The sequence below is a fragment of the Maylandia zebra genome, linkage group LG2 (genome assembly GCF_041146795.1).
Source record: "Maylandia zebra isolate NMK-2024a linkage group LG2, Mzebra_GT3a, whole genome shotgun sequence".
Taxonomy (NCBI): domain Eukaryota; kingdom Metazoa; phylum Chordata; class Actinopteri; order Cichliformes; family Cichlidae; genus Maylandia; species Maylandia zebra.
Genome location: NC_135168.1, coordinates 31,742,139 through 31,758,022, shown reverse-complemented (window position 1 = coordinate 31,758,022; position 15,884 = coordinate 31,742,139). Strand labels below are relative to the sequence as shown.

The 15,884-nt window shown below is 39.9% G+C and overlaps 1 protein-coding gene across 2 annotated transcripts in view; it reads left to right on the top strand.

Annotated features, from left to right (window-relative positions):
• The window catches only part of nrg2b (neuregulin 2b), a 69,048-nt gene that overhangs the window by 32,261 nt on the left and 20,903 nt on the right, over window positions 1-15,884 (top strand). For both annotated transcript variants that reach the window (XM_004563192.3, XM_004563191.3), the window contains exons 2-4: window positions 6,292-6,454; window positions 9,072-9,190; window positions 9,617-9,740. In XM_004563192.3, the coding sequence (XP_004563249.1) occupies window positions 6,292-6,454; window positions 9,072-9,190; window positions 9,617-9,740 (406 nt within the window). The remainder of the gene's footprint in view (window positions 1-6,291; window positions 6,455-9,071; window positions 9,191-9,616; window positions 9,741-15,884) is intronic.

Sequence of the window (15,884 nt, the reverse complement as noted above, 5' to 3'; positions counted from 1 at the left end):
TGACACTTTAAATGATACAGTATATTTAAGACAGACAGAAACAGAAGTTTAAAAAGCTCTAAGAAAAGTAAGATAAAGACGATGTTGCAGTACCTTCCCTTAAGAAGTTGCTTGTTCAACAGTTACTATTAGAAAAAAATGTTAGATTGATTATCTACATAGAATTGTGTGGAAAAGTGTTTGCCCCATTCTCGATGTCCTATTTTTGTAAGTCTGTCACACTCAAATGCTTGACAAATTTGACAAAGAAAACCCAAGTGGACACAAAATGCAGTTTCCAAATGAAAGTGCCAGACATCATGCCGCGATCCAAGGACAGTCAGAGCCATTATCCACAAATGGCAAAAACATGGAAAAGTGGTAAATGTTTTCAGGAGTGGCCAGCCAATCACAATGACCCCAAGAGTGGAACAACAAGTCACCCAAGAGGTCACAAAAGACCTAGAGCAACATCCAAAGACTGCAAGCCTCACTTGCCTGAGTTAAGGTCACTGTTCATGACTCCACCATAAGAAAGAGACTGGGCAAAAACAGCCTGCATGGCTGAGTTCCAAGATGAAAACCACTGCTGAGCAAAAGGAACATAAAGGCTTGTCTCAGTTTTGCCAGAAAACATCTTGATGACCCCTAAGACTTTGGGGAAAATACTCTGTGGACTGATGAGACAAAAGCCGAACTTTTTGGAACGTGTGTGTGTCCCGTTACATCTGGTGTAAAAGTAACGCTGGAACATCATACCAACAGTAAAATATTTTGGTGGTAGTGTGGTCTTGGGCTGCTTTGCTGCCTCAGGACATGGAAGACTTGCTGTGGTAAATGGAACCATGAATTCTGCCGTCTACTAAAACATCCTGAAGGAGACTGTCCGGCCATCTGCTTGTGACCCCAAGCTGAAGCGCACTTGGGTTCTGCAGCAGGACAATGATCCAAAACACACCAGCAAGTCCAACTCCTAATGGCTTAAGAGAAACAAAATGAAGACTTTGGAGTGACCTAGTCAAAGTCCTGTCCTGAAACTGACTGAGATGCTCTGGTATGAACTTAAGAAGGTGCTTCATGCTCAAAAACCCTCTAATGTGGCTGAATCGCAGTTCTGCGAAGATGAGTGGGCCAAAACTCCTCCACAGCGTTGCCAAGGATGGCCCAACCACTTATCAGGTTCAGGGCCATGTAGGTTTTTGTTTTTTCCCCATTAATAATAAACGCCTTCATTTAGAAACTGCATTGTGTGTTTACTTGCATCATCTTTGTTTATTATTGTATCTAATATTTGTATGATGATCTGAAACACTCAAGTGTGACGAACATAAAAAATGGGAAGTCAGGAAGGGGGCAAACACTTTTTCACACCACTGTATTCACAGATGGAAAAACGTGACCATTTCTTTTCATTCTTGCTTCTGGATACATGAAAAATACAGCCTGAAGCTATTCTATAGCTGAATGTGAAGAAGCACAACACGACTTGCTGAGTGTCTTTGTGGTGCAGTAAATCAAGACTTGTCTGTGTATATGTGTGAGTGTATACATTTATAAAGGAAAGCTTGAATTAAAGTCAAATTTTACATTATTGACTGGTAAGGTACATGTGTACCACACTTTAAAAAAAGGTTTAGTGTCACTTTTACAGTACTACTAAAATAAAATTTTAAAAAAAGTAGAAGCAGCTACTTTTGGTGATCCTTTGTCACCAGGGATCTTGGTTTGGCAGTTTTATGTAACACCAAAGGGGATTTATGTCTCTGGCTAGAATTGAACTTGCAACCTATTGCTTGCCAACCATATGTGGAAACACATAGTGTGATCAAAATAATAATAGTAAATAAAGATTATATATTTTTCCTATATTTAATGAATAATTACACAAATATAGTTAGTTTTTCTTCCAGTAACTCTATGTAACTAATGCAAGATTTTGTTTAACACCACATCTACCAGCAGTTTTATGTGCAGTAATCATGCAGTCCTTATCAGATAAAACCTTTTATTGTGATGAGAAGAAACAGGAACACACTGCAGAACAAGTCGGGTTTCCATGTGCAGCCTGGGTTCTGTCATATTTATACTGTTCCATCTGTGAATGTGCACGTAAGCCCTGTGAGTCCAAAACTCAGGCCTTGAAACTCATCAAGCTTTTTAATCATAACCCGATTTTGACTTAGAATGACTAAACAGAGTGAGGATAATAATTTCTTATTATACATTTATCTACTCTGAAAAGCCTGATGCAGGTGACACTGTTCACTCAATGCTGATAATAACAACAAACTGTAGACTGTACAGCCGTCAGTAAACCAAGTAATCACTTACAAATAACCAAGCTGGAGGTGTTACCTGCACAACTGTATTCAAAGCTAGCTTGTTGACTGCCTTTCCAGTTGTTTGTTTCTTCCTTGAAAACAGCTGCCTGTAGATAAGAATGATGAGACTGAACAAGAACAGTTGGGGGGCTTAAACCAAAACAGTGAGCTGAAAGATGCTAAAATGTTCTAAAGAATGCAGTCGACTGCAGTGAATGATAATTATACACTTTGACCTGATGTTATTGTGAACACGTTAAGTCAAGCATCTCTAACATCGTAAATGCAGTGTTGGCTATGACATTACCTGCAAGTCAAAGATGATGATCAATGGATCCACGTATTACTGAGACAGTTGCACGTGGAGAACATATCAAAATAGTAAGTGAAGTATTCAAAAGTTTGTATTTTGAAGATGTCCACACTGCTATTCTTCAGCATTACTCATTACAAACCAGGAGCCATGGAGCGAGACAGAGACAGCATGTGATGATGCTGGGATGGTTTACTTTGGCATGACGTGGAATTACACATCCACAGTGTGTGCGGAGACTGTGACAACACTAAATCTTACTAAATGTAAGTAGGCATCCTGCTTGTTCTCTTTTGAGTCACAAACACATACTTGAATCCCACTTATATAACTGCAAGCTGTTTGGACGGTGCTTCGTGGAGGATCTACTTATCAGATCCATTCAGAGGTTGTATGTTTTTTTTTCTAGACTGACTTCCACCTGTGTAATTTCCTATTTCCTCTGTGGCATTCAGCACCAAACCATTTGGCTAAAAACTGAAAGTCATATTTTAAAAGGGCAACACCATCTTTTAAACAGATGGTGTCTAAGGTTTTAGTAAAAGTTACTCAAGCAAGAAAAGTCGATGAATTTTTATAAATTTGGTGGTATAGAGGGCATTTCTGGCTAAATATAAAATATATAAAATAAACTACAGCATAAACAGTGTGACAAACTTTTTTTAACTTTAGGACACAAAGAAAGCTTAAAGAAATGAAACATATCACAAGTTGGATACACAGTAATTCCTAGTTGGAGTGGGGCTTTGGTTTTCGTGAGATTTGATGAAATTACAAAAAAAAAATATCACAAGCCGTCTTCTGTATTTATTTTTGCCAAACAACTCAGTTTTGACTATCTTGGAGTATTTGGAGTGTGGATGGACTACACAGAAAACCTGGACATAAAGGTGAAAGCTATGTGGATTTGACTTAAACCCACATTCTTTTTAATGGTAAACTTCCAAATGAGTTTTTGGTTTCAGTTGAGACAACATTTCCGTTTTGTAAATTTTGGTCCCACATTAAAGTAAAAAAGAAGACCAAGCCAGAGTGCCATAGGGCAGGCCTGCCTTCTGACTAGCTAATTGCTGCAATCAACCAAGCCCAGTTTTGAAACACCAAGAGGCAAAAATGTGTAGATCACAGCTTCCAAACAGGACCTTACAAAGCACTGGGTGATATCATGGTGGCTTCATTCACTTTTGATATAATATTTATGGGCGCTTACGAGATTTTCTTACACGTAGATCAGCTAGCTCATTTGTCATGTGGATCATTTGGCAAATTCCATGTAGAAGCCTGGATTATACTTGGTTGCGGACATGGACAGCTGGATGCCCGACGATTGAGTAGTTATTCCTGTTATACTTCTTTGAAGTTTGCTGTCTGGGCACATGCGTAGTTGGTGCAGTGTAATGTAAATTCTCTACGGGCTAGTCCACACGGTCACAAAAAATAGACAGGCATGTGGATGTCTGCACTCATTGTGCGCTGATTAGCTTTACGTCACAGGAACCTGAGCGGAGACTTGAGGACACAGAAAGTTTATATCCTGTTTTACCGTTTTTCAGCCACTTCAGGCCGCAGTCATACAGGCCTAGAGACTGGTCAGCAACCCCCTGGCAACCTCCGATCACAAGGGAAAATGTGTATTCTGTGACTGGTTGGTGTGTATATTCTTCATCTACTGTATATCTATAATGCTGTCAGCATTAATCTCATTAAAATAACGTTAACGCCATAACCGCATTAATGCAGCAAAACTCCGTTAACAAATTAGCGGATCACCCCGTGTGTGGGGCTGCACGGCGTCAACGTATTAGCACGGTTAGCTCGTTGGCGCGTTAGTGCCGTGCAGCCCCTCGCTGAACAAAACAACACAAATGTAAAAATTTGTGCTGTCAGCGTTAATCGCCCCGTGTGAGGGCTGCATGCTGTCAACGTGTTAACGCGTTAGCACCGTGCATCCCCTCGCACGGGGTGATCTGTGCTAACTCGCTAATGGAGATTTACCACGTTAATGCGGTTATGGCGTTAAAGTTACTTTAACCAGATTAACCCTGACAGCACTAATATATATATGAAGAAAAAAAGCAAGACGCTTAAGACTGAAGGGATAATACCAAAGGACACGGAGAAGATTAGACTATATACACATATACACAAAAGGCTAAAAGGTTGGACTATATATACACTGGCAGCTGATTAGGAAGTAGATAAAGGAGTGGAACTGAACACAGGTGCACAGGATAAGTAATTAACACAAACCCAAAGCAGGAAGTAAGTCTAACACAAAGCAAGAAGGAAAACCAACCTTCAAAATAAAACAAGGAATAACCATGAAAATTAATACAGGCATGAACACTAACACACTAACAAGATGCCAGACTGGAAAACAAAGGGAAACCAAAACATTAGCACAAAGAGATGAACATGAGACAGGAAACTATAATCAATAAAACTCATTATTCAACCCAAACAAAGGATTGTAAAACTGAAAATATACTTAACAGGAAAAACGTAAAGTCAAAAGAGGTATTGAATTTGCTCAACAGCCATGATCAACACACCCAAAAATGAAAACTTCACACAGCAGAATAACAGTAAAGCTTAATCAGAACCCCAAACTCAAAATATGTTCACTATGAATTCAAAAGCATAAAACCTTAGAACCATGACAGCAGCTAATTGTAGTTATCATGTTTGCACAACTGACAGGATGTACACAATCATATATTGACTTACAGAGTCTCATATAGATGCCTAAAGCTCTAGAGTGTATCTACTGCACCTATGTGAGGAGTAATGGAAGATACAGCAGTGCTGTGAGGAGCCTATACAACAGTTGTCTTCCATTTGATCAAGCATGTCCTATCACTGCACTGTGTCTGTGTGTGAGTGTGTCTGCACATGTGGGGTAAAATCGGGGGGTTTCACTGCTTGTGTGTGTATATAAATGGTAGTAGATGGTGCTGAGCTGTCTCTTTGCTTTAGCTTCTGTGTGCTTGTGTTGCCTGCGCTGGTGTCAGTGATGCAGTCTGTTGTAATTTTTAAGGAGAAAAGAGAGAGAGTGAAAGACTCCTGGGACTGATGAAGTACACGTACACACACACACACACACACACACACACACACACACACACACACACACTTTGCTCTATAGTGAAAATCTACTGCAGAGAGTTTCTGTGGCAAGACTTTTTCCCTCGATACAAGGTTTCAGTTTGTCTTTGCTTTTCAGGATTCAGACCACCTTACCATAGAGCCTTTCCTCTCTCTATATCCTTACACATCTGTCTGTGCAAGGACTAATTTGACTTCTAGACATCTGGAGTAAGGACATTTGTGGAAGGCAAAGACATTTTGGGTTGTTCTAGGCTTGAAGAATTAGATTTGGGTTAAGGTTAAGCTTTGGAGCTAATGCACCTGTGTATAATGTCTGTCCTTGTTTTTCCTTTGAGAATTTCAGCCATGTGAACTTTGACCTGTTCCCTCAGGTCAACATCTAAACCTTCACTTATAGATTTCCATTGGTTACACACATGAACGCACACTCAAAGAAACATACACACTATGGGAAAAAGGCAGACTCAGATAATTACATTTATAGATTAATTGAATGCCTGCCATTCATTTCAATAATGCAATCCTTTCTCTGCCCCTCTGTCTGTTGGTCTCTTGTCTCTCTCTGGCCAGCCTCTGCTCCTAAGTTGCGGATGATTAGCAGCCAATCTCTGATGGAAGGGAAGAAGCTGTACTTGAAGTGTGAGGCGTCGGGGAATCCCAGCCCTTCCTTCCGCTGGTACAAAGATGGACACGAGCTTCAGAAAGGCAGAGACCTCAAAATAAAAACCAACAAGTGAGTGTGCCAAAGCAGATATTTTTTCTTAGGGTATGATGTAAAAACCAAGAACTGTCATCCACATGTACTATAACAGCTGTTTTGGTTGATGCTATCACTCCGCTGTTCTACAATGAGTAACCATCAAGTTAATATAGTCTCATAAGAATGAGTTCAATGTTATATTTCTGCCTGGAGTTGATGTGACAGGTTTCTCTTGCTCTATGGAGCATTTAATCATCTTTCACCTTTTAGAGCTCAACAGTGACCTCCCACTTTTTAAGGGCCCCGCTTGGGAAGTGAGTTTTCCATTCATTTTCTCCACTGACATTTCAAAAAATCCCGATATAACGACTTTAACCTCCTAAGACCTGAACTCTTTCATGGCATGCATTTTTAATTTCTCTTTCCTATTTGGGCTGATTGGGACCTGATGAATGCAAAAACAAAGAATTATCTTTTTACCTGATTTTGCTCTACAAGGGTCTGATATCCAACTATGAGGACATTCGTTTTAAATTTTGATAGAACAGTGGCAGTGTAATGTTTTCATAAGTGGATATCAGGCCCTTGTAGAGCAAAATGTAGTATTGACCAGCGGTTAGCCGTTTGGTACCGGGCTGTGAGAGTTGAGGCGCGAGTGTGAAATTTATGTGATTTCAGGGTTTTTATCATTAACTCGGTTTCCCTGGGTCTTTTCCCGTGTTGTAGTTGTGCGTCTTATTTTGAAATAAATATTTATGCGTTACCATAGTGACCAGAGAGCATTAAGGGGCAGAGAGGAGGATGTTACTCTGAATGTTGTTGGCACATTTCAGGAGGACGCTGCTAATAAAGTTACACAATTACACAGTGAATTCACATTTATTATTATATTTACAAAATACCACAGTTTTTGTCTCGGTCGTAGCATTTTATTTTGTTGTATTTATCCGCGACACCTTAAAGACCGGTCCGTTAAAATATTGTCCGATATTAAACCGATCCGTGGCACTAAAAAGGTTGGGGACCGCTGGTCTAGACAACCCAAAATGTGATGTCCTCATATGTGGATACCAGATCCTAGGAGGTTAAAGCCTTGAGCCGAGCCAACCTGTGAATTGTGGCCATGAAAAGATTTGATTTGGGTCAAAAATGAAAAGAAAATGGAAAAAATGGCAAGGGTACAAGACTATGTAATTAATATAATCACTTTTGACGATGAAGGATCTACCCAGCTTGTAATCTATTGGAATTCCCAGATTCCACAACAAATGATGTCCGACCACAAATGTTTTTTTTTTCATTATCATAGTCTTGATATATGTTTTAGTTTGTTCAGTAAAGTAAAGTCTAGCTGTCAGTGTGGTAAGTGCTGCATTTCTTACTGCAATCACCGTCCTCCCAGTTGTCCAGGGGTTTAAACATTTCCGTGGTAACAGTGACCTCTGCCAATCAGAGGCACTGCTGATTCACTTTAGCAGTGAGAGTAGAGTAGTTCTTACTGCAAATAAAACAAATAAAACCTGTTTCTGTTAAAATAAGGTTGATATACAGATATTTGGTTTCATGATGCTGAATATTTTTACTTAATTTCGCTGTTGAGCTCTCTCATTTTATTAGTAATACTCATGCATACTACACTCTATCTTTGACAATGCACAAATAGATCCTGTGACTTTAGGTAACACCACAAAGCTGTGCATGTTGAATACAGAGAAAAGAGTCCCACAAACAGCTGAAAGCAACAAACACAACTGCACCTTTTGTGATTTGCATTGATGACAAGAGACACGTCTGCATGTGGGGCTCAGGAATTTTTAGCACATGACGTTTGGGACAATAGGATGTTTTTAGTGCACTGAGAAAACCTGGTTAAGATGGAGGTTTGAAACGTCTTCTGATTGCAGGCAGTATGGAACCTACCAGCTCTAAGTTTTCCTACCCTTTACCTGCCAGAACAGCATCCTCTCTGTGCAAGTGGAGGTCCTGTTTTTCAAGTTGACCACTGGGTGCTTAACCTACATGAAAAACCGTAGTAGTCAGTATCTTAGAGATCCCCTCATTCATATATAACATAGGCCAAGTTCCCCCTGGCTAGTTTGGGGGTGAAGGGCCAGTGTGCCGTAGTGCTGTAGTCTTTCTCTGCACAAAATAATAAAAACATGCACACAAGGTACAGTTTGATTAATACATGCTCTCAAATTAATAAAAGCAATACTTTTTTCCTTTCAATGGCTACTAAAGTGTTAGTTTCCAGCTAAAAAAAACTTTAGAGTCCCATAGTACACTACCGAGTCATTGTCAAAGGCCTGGTGGTGTAGCGGTTAGCACTGTTGCCTCACTAGAAGAAGGTTCCTGGTTCAGACCCCTGTTGGGGTCTGTCTGTGTGGAGTTTGTACGTGCTTTCTCCCAAAGACATGTATTCAAGTTAATTGTTCATTCTAAAATTGCCATAGATGTGAGGTAGTGCCTGTAATAAATGTGACTTGATGTCAAAAGTACTTTAAATGGTCAGTAAATGCATGTCCAAACAGAAAACAAAGTTAGCTGTCTTTACATTTATGTATGCTGAAAACAAGTAGATGAAGGCTTTTCTTTTTGAAAGAATAATAACTGACATTGTCTCTGCCTCTCTCCTTCCCTTTTGCTCAAGAAAAAACTCAAAGGTGCAGATCAGTCGTGTCCGTGTGGAAGATTCTGGCAACTACACTTGTGTGGCTGAAAACTCAGTAGGACAAGAAAACGCCACAAGTATAATCAGCGTGCAGATCTGTGAGAACAACTTATTTCTATCTGTCCTTCTGTCTATGTGCTGATGTTTGTGTTGATATATCGCTCAAATACGTCCGATTTTTTTGATGCAGGAGTCTGATCATACGAGCACAAACCTTGTTTACGGTCACTGTCGTCATGTGTTCTCTTCACATGGCTGGCTGGGGATAACGCAGACAAGTAAAGCAGAGGCAGCGGTTGTAAAAACAGAATAATTATTTTTATTACTTGCAAATATATCTTAATTTTTCAGCTTTAAGGTTGGAATAAGAAAATACAAGTATCCTGGGGACCTTTGCACTTGTAAAACCAATGGAGAGCTGGAGCTCACAACAAAGTGACTAATGCCTGTGTACACTGTGGCGTCGCATGCAGGATTGCAGCGTAATGCACTGTGTCTTTTCTGTCAATCTGTGTTTCTCCTAGTGACCACCACAACCCTGTCTCCAGGTGTGAGTCATGCGCGGCACTGCAATGACTCTGAGAAGTCCTACTGCGTCAACGGAGGAGACTGTTACTTCATACATGGTATTAACCAGCTGTCCTGCAAGTAAGTTTATTTCTCAGTCGGTCCCCCGTCCTCTCAGCCATCACTGTGTAGCTCCCTCTGTCTCTCCACCCAGTCTCTGTCCCTCTCTCTTTCTCTCTGTCTATCTGTGATGTCATTGTTGCTGGTCACCGTGTCTTCTGTTCCTTGGTTATGATCGCTCGACATGCACACCTGCAGCCCACCTGCAGCCCACCTGACCGCTCGGCTGTGTCTGAAGGCTTCTTGTCTTCACTTTTCACCAATTTGCTCCAAAAACATGCAACCGATCTTCACCTGCACATTAATGTGCCCATTCACTTAATGCTTTTGTCTCCAAGATGAATTCATTTTAGAGCGAGGTCTGTCTGTGAAATGGGAAGAAAAGCAGAGGTGTTGAACAAAACCTCGCCTAATGTATAAATGCCTTTGGATATTTTTTATTTATTTATATAACACTGAAAATAATGAGTCCAGACTATTTTAGATGAGATGCAAATTACTGAAAAACTGGTGGAGTAATTTTCAGCTGTTAGCAATAAGGCAGTAAACCCAGTGGAAACAATTAGCATCTCTGTCACAAGGGAAAAGTGGGTTTTCTTGAAAAAAAAAAGTCAATATGCTGAGTGAGGACTGTGCGCATGGAAGGTTTATAGATAGAGTGTACGGTCAATACTATACATATACTGTATTTGCAGTTTTTTTAAAACAGTCAGTGTTATGTGCAATGGCATTGTGAAACACATTTATGCTAGGTAACAACATACAACGTAGCCTACATAGCAGTCCACTTGAAGCCCTTTGGGATTTAATGATGTTTCTAAGCCCAGCCTTGCTCAGAAGAATTAAACTGGCTTGAAAAGTTGAAGAGGACATCTTGCTGACATTGTATATTAGCAGCTGTCTCTATTGTCGGTCACTCTGTTGGCATGTTACCATGAAACAATTTGCAAGCTGAGGGCACTCCAAAGCAACGAGGACAGAAGAGGCATGACGGATTTCAGGACTCATGGACACCCAAGTTTGTGAATAACTTATGAAGGAAGTCACCTGGGATTTTGAAATCAGCGGGAGGCCTTTTTTCAAAGTCTAGCTCAAAATAAAAGTTGAACCAGCGTTGCAGATATTACAGTGATGTCCATTTGGGGAATTTCTTAAACGTCACCTGGACATCCTTGTTTGATTCTCTGGAACCAGAAAGCTTGTTTATGAACTGTTTTTATTATCTCTTTATCAATTAGAATAACATAGCAGATGCCATCATGCTGACATTTTTAGCTGAGGTTAGAAAATAATTTAAGATAAAATCTTTTTACAAACTGTAGTGTAAATCTCTACTGTATTTTGCGGTTGGTCGTAAACAGCTCAAGTGTTTGTTATTTTTAAACAATCTTTAGTAACACGATTCTGTGTACACAGAGATGACAGAACCATGTTAGTTGTCATTTAATCAAAGAAAATTATTTTGCACAGACAAATGCAAATACATTTTTTCTTTGCAATAATCTGATTGTTAGTTCTCACTTTCCAAGAAGATGGTCTGACACGACCTCTGTTCTCCATGGAAAATCAACGTCCATCTAGCTATGTTAGCATAACATAAACACAGTGAAGCTGGAGGATGAACGCTAACTTTTTCCCCACTCGATAAAAGTTAACATGAGGGTTCCTGATGGTTAGGGACAAATGCAATCGCATGGCAGGATGTAAACGGACCAAACTTCAGTCAGGAGAACAACTGAGATAATCCATCCACAATACGAGGTTAGTCATTCATATACTGCAACAACATGGGAATAGAGCAGCTGCCAGAGAATTCAACATTAATGAATCAATGGTACAGAAGTGGAGGAAGAAAGAAGAATGAGTTGAGTAAAGTTTGACTTATCTGACCGTTCTGTGTCGCTTAATGCACCTTTTGGTCCAAAAAATACGGCAGAGGGTAAAATTGGCATCCAATTAAGTGTGCTGATATTTTTTTTTATTGAAAGATGAACTGGATAAATCTGTAAACCACAACTTTAATCTGTATCCTGCCTGACCCTTGGTTTGGAGGTTAACTGTTAAAAAGATATATTATAGTGCCTTTGATAGCTTTCGTCAGACACAGAAGAACATTATCTGTATTTAGGAACAAACAAACTAGAAATATAATGCTTCCATGTTTAGTGTATTATTTGTCTACTTTGTTGTTGTCTCTGTCTGCTTAGCACCCCAGTGAAGTTATCCTACATTTGACACAGAGCATTCCCTGCAGGTTTCTCCGTGCCTACGTAGCTAGCACTTTATGTTGTCCTCTCATGCTTTTGTGTACGGCAAAATTCTCTAAGACTTGACAGTGAGAATCAGAATCAGAATCAGAAAGGGTTTTATTGCCAAATGTTGAGCGGGTTTACAACATTAGGAAATTGCTGCTGTTTCACATAAGCATTTATATGACTAAAGCTACCAACTGCACATCATCCCAGTAAAGTCAATTTTCTTAATGTTTATTTGACTTTCTTTTCTTTGGAGGGTCCAACATTTAACAATTGTCTGGTGGGATCCCTAACAAATATATGAGCACGTCACACAGACAGGCACAGAGAAACCATGTTTAGCAGGTACTGGCTTCAATACAGGGATAATGTGAGTAATATATAAATCACTCAGGCTTGACAAACATTAATATTCCAGTTATCTCCCCCCCTTTACTTCACATTTTACTCCTATGCACTGTTTGTGTCACCATGTTTCCTGTTGTCCCAGTAGGTAGGAGACAGGACAAGCTGTGTGACAAACTACTGGTCACAATCATGGCAAGGAGGACGTGAAATGTAGTGATAACTTTTCTGCACTGACACAGCCCCACAGTGATTAAAAACTTCACTGCTAACGATCCACTTCTTCCTTGTGTTTATTTGAAATGAACTGTAAACATAAATGCATCACTTCCTGTGAGTGGGAGGATTTTTCCTAGGAAACTGCTACCAGACTGGTAGGTGTTTAGAACAGCAAGTGCAAAAATTTTCATGAACTGAATTTTTAGATGAATCACTGCTGTGTTATATCAACTTATTCCAGAGCAAAACTGTTGTAGCAGACATCATCATAACTGATTGCAGATGGGAAGTAACAGTATAACGGTAAATACCTGTTTGCAGCTTGTAGCACTTTCTTTTAGAGCCTTGCACTAGAATAACGGAGGTGTTACTTGGCCTTGCACTACTAGCAATTATCTTGCAGGATTTATTTATATATATTTTTCATTTATAGAAAGGTTTGTAAGTTTTTTAGACTTTGTATTTACAGCCAAAGCTTTGTACAAATCTAAACTACAGGGAGTGCAGAATTATTAGGCAAGTTGTATTTTTGAGGAATAATTTTATTATTGAACAACAACCATGTTCTCAATGAACCCAAAAAACTCATTAATATCAAAGCTGAATGTTTTTGGAAGTAGTTTTTAGTTTGTTTTTAGTTTTAGCTATTTTAGGGGGATATCTGTGTGTGCAGGTGACTATTACTGTGCAGAATTATTAGGCAACTTAACAAAAAACAAATATATACCCATTTCAATTATTTATTTTTACCAGTGACACCAATATAACATCTCCACATTCACAAATATACATTTCTGACATTCAAAAACAAAACAAAAACAAATCAGCGACCAATATAGCCACCTTTCTTTGCAAGGACACTCAAAAGCCTGCCATCCATGGATTCTGTCAGTGTTTTGATCTGTTCACCATCAACATTGCGTGCAGCAGCAACCACAGCCTCCCAGACACTGTTCAGAGAGGTGTACTGTTTTCCCTCCTTGTAAATCTCACATTTGATGATGGACCACAGGTTCTCAATGGGGTTCAGATCAGGTGAACAAGGAGGCCATGTCATTAGTTTTTCTTCTTTTATACCCTTTCTTGCCAGCCATGCTGTGGAGTACTTGGACGCGTGTGATGGAGCATTGTCCTGCATGAAAATCATGTTTTTCTTGAAGGATGCAGACTTCTTCCTGTACCACTGCTTGAAGAAGGTGTCTTCCAGAAACTGGCAGTAGGACTGGGAGTTGAGCTTGACTCCATCCTCAACCCGAAAAGGCCCCACAAGCTCATCTTTGATGATACCAGCCCAAACCAGTACTCCACCTCCACCTTACTGGCGTCTGAGTCGGACTGGAGCTCTCTGCCCTTTACCAATCCAGCCACGGGCCCATCCATCTGGCCCATCAAGACTCACTCTCATTTCATCGGTCCATAAAACCTTAGAAAAATCAGTCTTGAGATATTTCTTGGCCCAGTCTTGACGTTTCAGCTTGTGTGTCTTGTTCAGTGGTGGTCGTCTTTCAGCCTTTCTTACCTTGGCCATGTCTCTGAGTATTGCACACCTTGTGCTTTTGGGCACTCCAGTGATGTTGCAGCTCTGAAATATGGCCAAACTGGTGGCAAGTGGCATCTTGGCAGCTGCACGCTTGACTTTTCTCAGTTCATGGGCAGTTATTTTGCGCCTTGGTTTTTCCACACGCTTCTTGCGACCCTGTTGACTATTTTGAATGAAACACTTGATTGTTCGATGATCACGCTTCAGAAGCTTTGCAATTTTGAGACTGCTGCATCCCTCTGCAAGATATCTCACTATTTTTGACTTTTCTGAGCCTGTCAAGTCCTTCTTTTGACCCATTTTGCCAAAGGAAAGGACGTTGCCTAATAATTATGCACACCTGATATAGGGTGTTGATGTCATTAGACCACACCCCTTCTCATTACAGAGATGCACATCATCTAATATGCTTAATTGGTAGTAGGCTTTCGAGCCTATACAGCTTGGAGTAAGACAACATGCATGAAGAGGATGATGTGGACAAAATACTCATTTGCCTAATAATTCTGCACTCCCTGTAGTCATTCCCAATCAAAGCGCTAAGTACCTCATGGGGTATATTTTAGTAGCCAGGGGGTACATGGAAAAATTAGATTAACTAATCACGAAGTTCAGTTCTTTAATCACTTTTTTCACTAAAGAAAAAAGTGGAGATAAACACGTTTGAGCTGAAGACTTAGAAGTTAAAGGATAAACGGTAGGCAATAATGACGCAACAAAAAATTAAAAAGCAATAAACTTAAGTAATAACAAAACTCATCTAGTTACATCATTAGCCATTAAAAATGTCTAAACAAATAAAATTATTTAAAGTAGTTGATGAAATATATGAAGGCTATGAGTAAAAAATAAATAAATAGCTAATAGGATGTAGCTGACAACTACAAGAGCTAGCCGGGAAGGTAAACAGTTTTAAACAATTTTAGCTGGCAGTACTTCAGTTTAATCCAATTCCCTTTTATTTATACAGCGCCAAATCACAACAATAGTCACCTCAAGGCGCTTTATATTGTAAGGTAGACCCTACAGTAACGCACACAGAGAAAAACCCAACAATCTCACATGATTCTCAATGAGCAAGCTCTTTGGTGACAGTGGGAAGGAAAAACTCCCTTTTAACAGGAAGAAACCTCCGGCAGAACCAGGCTCAGGTAGGGGCCATCTGCTGCGACCAGTTGGGGTGAGAGAAGGAAGACGGGATAAAGACATGTTGTGGAAGAGAGCCAGAGATTAATAATAAGCATGATTCAGTGATTCAGTACCGATCAACATGCACCAGTGGCGTGCTAGACAAGCAAGCAGAGCCAATTACCCTGACAATAAACCAGATATCCTACCTTTCATTAATCATTTCCTTGCTAACATGCTAAAGAAGTTATTAAAAGCTTGCTCCTCATAACACATCATGGTCAAGTTGGTTATTAAAAGGAAACTTGTCTGTTACAATGATAAATCATAGAGGGCTTGTTTACTTTCTAGTGCTAGCTATGTTTCCATACCATGTGCAGATGAGCACTGATCTCAGAGCAGTGAAAGCAAAGCCAGCAGCTGCCTCAGTTTCAGAGGTTATCAACATTGCGCATGCGCAAAAAAAACTTCCTGGTTTCTCAGCTTGCCCAGCTACAACCTTTGTTAATGGGACGTAGGCATTGCCATAGAGACTCCAGTAATTTGAAGTCAACTGAGTTAAGGCTGCTTCCAGAGGCAGTAGCAAACTGTGGCCACAAGTAATTTAAAAGATGGATGCAAACAGGCAAGAAGCTTCATGCAATACAGTAGATAAACAATTGAAATAGCTATCTTAAA